Below are 8678 nucleotides of genomic sequence, written 5' to 3' on the forward strand. Positions count from 1 at the left end.
CATCACTCTGAAGAAACTTTCACAGACACACAAAAACTAAAATAAATCAGTAGGAGTCAGATTAGACTTATTTTTGAGGGTTTCACCTTATAACATAAACTTTACATATGATTATTATTAAACATGAAGAGATGCTGATACACATTTTCCTCAGAGTATTACAAATACATACTTCCAAGGGAAACTGATTTTCCTTTAGACAAAACCTGACACATGATTTATGTACAGGAATTCTCTGAAACACTGAACTTTAAGTCAGGATCAGAACCTCAGTTATCATACCTGAAAAGTTGGATTATATTGTGTGACCTCCACAACAACATCCTCAGACATCTGACAGCCTTTATCTTCAACTGTTATCAGAGTGTAGTAAACAAGACATGGATGATCTCCAGGATGCCATGCTGCAGCAAGTATGACCAGTCCATCACTATTCAACAACAGGTATCACATCATTGAGAGATGATTATTAGATATTTTATTTGCTCAAACACTACCACTCAAAAAAAAATCTAACTACAATCTCAACTAGATCTTGTTCTACCTTTTACTCATTTAGAAAGAAAAACTATACTATTTGTTCCTCTTTATTAACAATATTCATATTGCAGTACAAAACTCAACCAAGGCAGTTGTAATTTCATGTAATTAAATCAAATGCAGGAGATACTAAGTTCTCTGCATCTGCTAGAACAAGTTACAATTGCTTGTTTTTTGTCATCATAAAATCAAGACAAAACAAATACACAATCCTGATAAAATGACACTAAAAAAAGTACAGGGAATTATTATCAGGTAAAAGATTTGTAATGCTAAAAAGATGATAGCATTAAATATAGGATAACCTAATTACCTAATATAAGGTGCTTATTTTATCAACAGTTCCACTCCAGTAAAACGAAACTCAAATTGCAATTACTTACATGAAGTTTTTCTAGGAAAACAGATTTATCTCACTAATGAAGGTCTTACCAGATGCAAATGCACTTCCTTACCGATTCTGTTGCAAATCCATGTATTGTATATTTACTCCTCCTTTAATATCTTCATAGTTACTTTCAGATCCCTAAAAAAAAAAAAAAAAAAGAAATACATCTATCATGTTAAAACTGTATATAAACAGGCTATCAATTAGAACAAACACACTAACCCTTTCCAGTTGGGTTGGCTCTTACCCAAATTGCATCTGTAATAGGTTCTTTCAGGATCTTGTTGATATCCCAGCTGAGAATGTAACGTTCTGATGAATCATCAATCTCCCATTTGTTTAGATTTGAACTTGTTAGCATGTAAAAGCTTGATCTCTCTCTATCCCAAAGAACATTAGAAATCTGCATTTTAAAAATGAAAAAGCTAAGAAGGTTAAAGGAAAGCCTGAACATTTGGATGGAACAATCAAAATCACTCTCAGTCCACAAAGAGTCACCTCCTTGGGCAATCTACAAAAGTCAAACTCAAGAGGAGCATTTTGATAACTTCCAAGAGAAGTCTTATTTTATAGATGAAAAGAACATCTATACTAAATACATTTCTTGTACTTCCTGACAGCTTCTGTGGAGCTCATTGACAAAACTCAACCCAATCATTTAGCACTTGGCAGTGCTAAATCAGAAAAGAAGAACTACAGGCTGGTTTCTTCCATTAGTAATGAGGCTATCACCAAAAAGGGGTAGGACATGCATATTCCCCAGGAAGGATTATTATTCCAAAGTCTCCTTTTATTCAGAGCTAAAGAGTAAGCCAGCATTTGCCTTCACAAAACATACAGATTTATCTGTTTTCTGTCTTTATTTCAACTTTCAAAGAAATATAAGTAACATATATGAGCTGAGTGAGCTTGTCTTTTTTTTTGTAATCACACATCCTTATACAATCTTTTCTTTTTCCTTTCTTAAACACAGGCTGGAAATTACAAAGAGAAATTAAGAAGATAAATGTTTCTCAAGCTTACCACAGCATCACTTTCAGGAGACAATATACCCAGGAGAGAAGAAACCTTTCTACCAATTCCAGAAAACATGCCCTGCCCGTGTGGCAGGGCATGTTGATGAATCTTGCCAGAGCTATCAGGTATCAACCGGACTAGCTGACCTCTTGAAGATGATAAAATAAAGCTTCCTCCCTAGCAAAAAGACAGCAACTACATTAAAAAAAAATTAAAATCACATTCTAAAAAAAAATCTACTGTCAGCTAAAAGTCTTTACATCAGTTCACATGGGTAAATGCTGAACAAGACACAAGGCATCCTTAGAAAAAGACAAATATCTCGCAGGTACTTAGCACTGACAGAGACTCATTTGCCTAGCTTTGTATGACATTTTTATCCACGAAACTCAATTTCAGTTAAACAACAGAACTAAACTCTCACATAAGCCTTGGAATCTAACGACAAAAAATAGTGTTACCTTCACAAAATTTATTGCAGATTTTTAAGACTAATAAAGTTGAGCATACTTTTGCATCTTTAGATTAGGAATAAAACAGGTATTTTAATATAAATCATACTGTTTTACCTTTACTGCTGTGAGGAAACTGCACAGAGAGCCTCCGAAGTCTGTGAAAGTTTCTGTATAGGATCCTTCATGCGCAAGATTGGGCCAGTAGCGCACAGAACCTTCACTGGTAGCAACCATTATTGCCAAAGACTTGAAGTGAAAAAGTAATTAAGAGAACAGGCAATATTATTATGATAATAATGATAATGTTAAATCAGATTGCAGCATTAACTAAAACATGTTATTTTACATATCAAGACTGTGGGTGACAAAGACATGAAAAAGTAGTAAATACATATGGATGCACACTGACAAACCTGAAACTGAATCACAAAAACATTCTGCAGCACAACTTAATTCATGCAGGGAATGTTATAATTGCTTATTTTCCTAAAGAGCATTTTCTACTAGTTCTTGCTCCTGATAATTCAGGGTCTGCTGCTGAAATGCAAACAAAACTTAGAGTTGTAAAACAGAAAAGGGCCAGTGGAGAATTTCAGATGCCAAAAGTTAAAAGCTACTATGAAAAACTTCAAATGCAGACTATAATTCAACAAAGAAACTGCTCTAGTGTCTTTAAGAGAAATATCAAATCACATGGTGGCTCTTTTCTTCAAAAGCATGAGCCTACAATGTAACTCAGGAAATCAGATACCAAATTAGAAGTGTGAAGCAAGAGACTGTTCAGGGAGAGATTTAGAGAAAAGCATTTACTTAATCTACTGGTTGTTAAAAAAAATGTAAAAACCAGAGAAGCAGAAGAACTGTAGCTGGGAGTTGTTATTGAGCTCCTTGGAGTTTTCTAACTAATTTTTTACTAGACACTGACTTTCAGTTCACAAGCTAAAGAAAAATGAAATTTAAAAATACAATAAATAAAGTATTAGGGTTAGGTGCACTAATTCCTCTTAAACTTCTTTGAATTTTACTAAATCAGAACATTTCTGGTTTCGTGAGATAATCCCAAAATACTAAGATTGCTTCTGATCATCTGAAAGAGTAAAACAACAAATCAAAATAAAAGATCCTATTACATATTCTGTGCTGCTGCTTACTTCCAAGGACAGCTTCTTAGCCAGTTTTATCAGAGCATCACATATATTAACTGAAATCTAAGCTGACTGAAAATGAGAGGTTCTTTTAATGAATGATACTAAGAGGCACCTTAACACACTTTCAGAACACAACCTATCTTCAAACTTCACCCACTAGCATAGTAACTTACAAAAAGCCACTTAGGAAACCAATCAATCGAGACAGATTAAGTCTGCTCTTCCAGTATCAGCTTCCTTACAAAGATCAGCCAAGGGAGGGTTCTGGGGTTTACCTCTCATCTATGGATACTGGGAATTAATTCACTGAACACTGTTTTCAGCCAGCACTTAAATTGCACTTTGTCAGACCCCATTTTTGACTGCCCTGGTGTTTGTTAACACAACACCTCTTAGTTTACTGTATTTTTGTTTGTTATGAAAGCATGTCAAGTAATCCCTGGAAAAAACTATTATTTAATCTGATCCTATAAGATGCACATGGTGCAATTTAAAAGGACTAGCAGAAGTTTGTTTACTGCAAAGGTATTTAATGCAAACTATCAATCCTGACCTTTTGAACAGATAGCGTACCCCCATGTGTTTTCAAATACTTTGAATATATTCAAAGTTACCCTTAAGGTGCTTTTAAACACTAGAATCTAAAATTTAAAATTTGATCACCTGAAGAGAAGGTGCTTCACCTGAAGAATTGAGACAAGATATAGCTGCTAAATTAGAACTCCACTGGAAGTCACTGGGTGGCAGCTGCAATTCCTTGCACAGAGATAACTGGAAGAAAGAAAGAGAAGTTGTAATAAATATGAGACTGGATGAACTTATTTCTCTGTCCCAAAATCTTAAGACTTTTTGACCCTGCTAAAAATTACATTTCAATTAACACAGACACTATGTAAGGGAACCAAAAAAAATGTCATGAAAGAATTTCAACAAGGTTGCCACAACCAGCAAACAGCTAAAAAACATCTTCAAATTTTCAAATATCACTGGTTTTCTTTAGTTATTTCTGAGTGTTTCTCACAACACTATAGTATTAGATTATATGTACTGGAGATTACTTGACTATTCCTTAATACAATATTCTAAAAAAAATAAACTAGAAACACTTGAGAAATCTTATTAGGTCCTAACAGGCTAGAGAGGGGAAATGCTCTTCACTCCCCTATGCCCTGGAAGTTAAACAACCAGAAAAGTTTTAATTCCTTGGAAAATCTCTCCAAGTGCCAGAATGTGTATACCTGATGCTCCCCTGTAAGTGCAAGACCTGTATAATTAGCATATATTGCCCTGATTGAAAGAAACTGATCTTATAACTACAGTTTTTCTCTGACCATCAATCACTGAAGTGATGCTGAAAGAAACACTTTCCAGAGGGGATACAAAAATTCTTGACTTAAGAAATCTAGGTGAAACATACATACAGTACCTCTGAAACTAACCATGTTTTTGGAGTTTGTTGCAAATTGAAAACTGGTCCCAGAATAATCTAAACCAATCTGTAACACATCAACTAGATTTTAATTATCAAAATAAGATTTATCAAGACTATCTAACCTAAGAGCCATGCCCATGAAAATACAAAGAAGTAACCTTAGTGACAATGTGACAATTAAAACTGAAGAGATGAATACAAAAATTACAAGCTCTCTCAAAAGCTTGAGTTTCAGTTACTGTTGTTAGCATGACTTCATATCAGTCCTGCTGCTTCTGGGGGAATCCAGACAAATTCCAGTTGAAAAAAACCCCAACCCCATAACTGCATAACCAGTTGAAATAGCATAAAATACAGACTTTCCATCTTGACCCTTCAGTTACCTTAGCTACTGCACACTGACCAATCTTCCAAATAATCAGCCTCTCCTTATGAACTAGCCAGGCCCATCCACTTTCATCCACTTGGACACTCAGCTGATCATCAGCTACAAAAAAAAGTAACTTTTTTAAAGCATTCAGATTTTTAAAACGCTGCAGACTTTAAGCCAACAAACTTTAATTCTTATATGAAAATAACAAATATTTACTATTAAATTAGTTTCCATGTTAGAATTTCTATCTATTTGATTAACATACCAAATTACTACATCTAGTTTAAAAATCCATTTGATAAACCCTCAACCTCTGAGAATGAAAAGACAACCCTAAAACCCATTTCCATCTATTTATAGAGTGGATTACAAAAGCTGTGTAAACCGCTCAACAATTTTAACATTATTTTAAAGATATATATTTGGTTCCTCTTATAACTACTATAAAGGAAAAACTTATCCACAAAGAAAAAATTACTTAGGAAACCAATTTCTTGAACTCAGGGAAAGGTTTTCATCACTAGGGCTTTTGGAAAAGATAACAAATGGGAATTGAAATAAAGGAAAAAATTAAGCATCCACTCTAGGACATAGCAAAATCAAAACAAGTAAAAGAGGTAATAACCAATAAGTAAGTTACTAAAAGTAAGTTACTATTAGCTTTCATTATACCCTGGGTTTTTACAATAAATTGCATAAGCAGCACCTGATGGATATTTCCACGCATTCACACCCACACGGGTATTATTGTAATTATTGCTACATACGTAACCAGGCTTTGGATTCAAAGCAAGGCACAGACATTTTAGCTTCCCCTACAAAGTCAGCATTTCAGTGGCATTAACAACACGACACATTAAGAATTCTCTCACCTGTCAATTTTCATGGAGAAAAATAACATCAATTCTTACCATCAGCCTTCTTCAGGACTTCCATAACCTTAACAGGCAGAGAGGATCCAAAAGCCTTAACATCATAGTTAATAGTCTCAGTTGCTGTAGGAAGCTGGATAACTCTAGTAGGAGTCGCTCTTAAACAAAACAAAAAGTTACAGTTAATTTTTTTATTGTTTCTTCATCAGTTTCAGCAGACATTTACTACAGGAGTATCTATTTAGAAATGGATTTATGTGAAATAAACATGCTTCCTCTGGGAATACCACCTAAAGCAATAATTTGGTGGCTTCCTTACAAGTTGCTAGCTGTCATCAAATTTTTTATTTTAAAAGAACTGACTTTGAACGTGCATTACTCCACCAGCAACAAACTCACTGTTCAACTTCTCTACACCCTGGTTATCTACAGAATTAAGACACTCACAATGTCAGAAGAAGCTCAGCAGAAGCTCTTCCCTGGCTGCAGGGTCTACTTCCATCCGTAGCTCTGGCACTGCTGGGCAGTACACACTGTGCAACACTTTAAACACCCAGGGCAGCTTGGATCCAACAGCACTTCCACCACCCTCAGCTGGCTGTGGAGACTGCACTTCCCACCTGCCTCACAATATCATTTAGAAAAGCTCCTTTGCATCTTTCCCCACCTTCTCTCTCTGGAACAGCACAGGTCCGTGTTGTCTTTTGAACACAATCAGGCAGGCAAATTTATCTGCTCTTGAAAGTTACTGCCCTCTTTTTTATTTCTCCTCACAAGTGAAATGGTGTCTCAGATCTCTCCGTGTGAAATGGCAGAAGTCGATACAGAGCTAGTGCACAAGCCTGACACCCAGTCTGCAAAAATTATTAAGCAGACTTGAAGTACGAGTTCCCCAAAACTGAACACGGGCGATCCTCTTCATCTCAACAACACAACAAATAGCTGCTCCTGAGAAAAGAGATTATGAAGCCTGAAACTGATCTGGGGCTCATGCTATATCTCAATTTTGATCCACATGGAAAGGAAAAGGCAGGGGAAGAAGCTGGGGAGAGGGGTGGGCGTGAAATGCCTGAACTTTGACTACTTTATCTTCTTTGTAAATACGCAAGTTATTACTCTCATCTATCACACTTGTATCAGACAAGGATATATTTGAGGAACCCGCGAATTCACAACCTAGTAAGAGGTATTCATAACGCTGAACACTCGGTGAACACCGTGTATTTACGGCTTCAATGTACAGTCCTATAACGTAGCCCCCGCGAGCCGGAGCACCTCACACGGAGCCGGGTGTGCGCCGAGGGGCGGGACTCACCGCGCCGAGAGGGAGCCGCTCCTCCGCGCCGCCGGCGAGAACAGCACCGGCGAGGCGGCAGCCGCCACCACGGGCAGGCCCTTCTTGCCGCCCGGCCGGGAGAGAGGGCTGGGTGCGGCGCTGCCGAGGGCCCTGCGGGCCGAGCCGCCCGGGGTCCGCGGGGAGGCGGGAGCCGACGGGAACATGGCTGTGGATGCGGGAGCAGAGCCGGCCCCGCGCTCCCGCCAGGCGCCCGCTGAGCGCGTCACCGCGGGGCGGGGCCGCGCGGGAGCCGCCGGGAGCCGGGCGCGACCGGGAGGAGCCGAACGTCACCGGGTGGAGCCGAACAGAGCCGAGAGGATCCGAGCGCGGCGCGGACCCTGCCGGGGAGCGGCGGAAACCCCGCGGCAGCCGTGCGGGACATGGGGCCCGTCCATCAGCGGGTGAATGGAGGCCTGGGCGCCTCCTGGGCGCTGGACGCCCTCAGCGCTAAAGCGAAACACGGTCCTGTCGCTCAGATATTCCTGAAGCTATGCTTGGTCCTTCGAGATTTTCCCAGGCGGATTCACAAGGGTGGGTTTGGGTACCATTCCTCACTGAGTTCATGCAATTATCTGGCACTAAGCAGCTGTAGCAGGGAAAGGCTGGATATGATCAAGAAGCAGCTGTTCAAACACTCTTTCTAGAAGAACTTATTTTCCAGTAGAGTTGCCTTATCTTTCAAATAGCCTGTGCATACCTGTGTTTGTCCCCAAATGTCTAATTAACTAAATGAATACACAAACCCACATTCCATGCAATCTCTGGCACGCTTCACATCTATGGTAAATAACAGCCATGCACTACAGATATACTATGGTATAAAAATAGATTTTAGCCTTCAAGTGGAACTAAATGCTCAATAGCAATGGTTTATATGAAAAAGCTTTCAGAAGGTAAGTATGTACCACCCTCTTGGGGAAGAAGTTGAGTTGAATGTATATTATCAACAAAGTGCATCAGTTAAGATAAAATTAACTAAGAATATTTTAAAAAATCACATAACTTTTCAAAAATGTGTTCTTTGATAATAGATCTGGCGCTGTTAGGCTTTCTGTGTGGATTGTGGTCCCAAATGACTGAACCCAAATGCAGATGAGATAAACTTGAGATTGTTCAT

At 38.5% G+C, this 8678-nt stretch overlaps 1 protein-coding gene across 1 annotated transcript in view; it reads right to left on the minus strand.

Annotated features, from left to right (window-relative positions):
• The window catches only part of NUP133 (nucleoporin 133), a 30125-nt gene extending 22400 nt beyond the window's left edge, over positions 1–7725 (minus strand). Inside the window, exons 1-9 of the mRNA XM_062490181.1 lie at positions 7541–7725; positions 6265–6383; positions 5364–5467; positions 4212–4319; positions 2515–2646; positions 1952–2122; positions 1176–1331; positions 996–1066; positions 283–430 (exon numbers count right to left, since the gene is read on the minus strand). Of these exons, the coding sequence (XP_062346165.1) occupies positions 283–430; positions 996–1066; positions 1176–1331; positions 1952–2122; positions 2515–2646; positions 4212–4319; positions 5364–5467; positions 6265–6383; positions 7541–7725 (1194 nt within the window). The remainder of the gene's footprint in view (positions 1–282; positions 431–995; positions 1067–1175; positions 1332–1951; positions 2123–2514; positions 2647–4211; positions 4320–5363; positions 5468–6264; positions 6384–7540) is intronic.
• Positions 7726–8678: the final 953 nt, after the last annotated feature.

The sequence above is a fragment of the Cinclus cinclus genome, chromosome 3 (genome assembly GCF_963662255.1).
Source record: "Cinclus cinclus chromosome 3, bCinCin1.1, whole genome shotgun sequence".
In the NCBI taxonomy this organism is placed as follows: domain Eukaryota; kingdom Metazoa; phylum Chordata; class Aves; order Passeriformes; family Cinclidae; genus Cinclus; species Cinclus cinclus.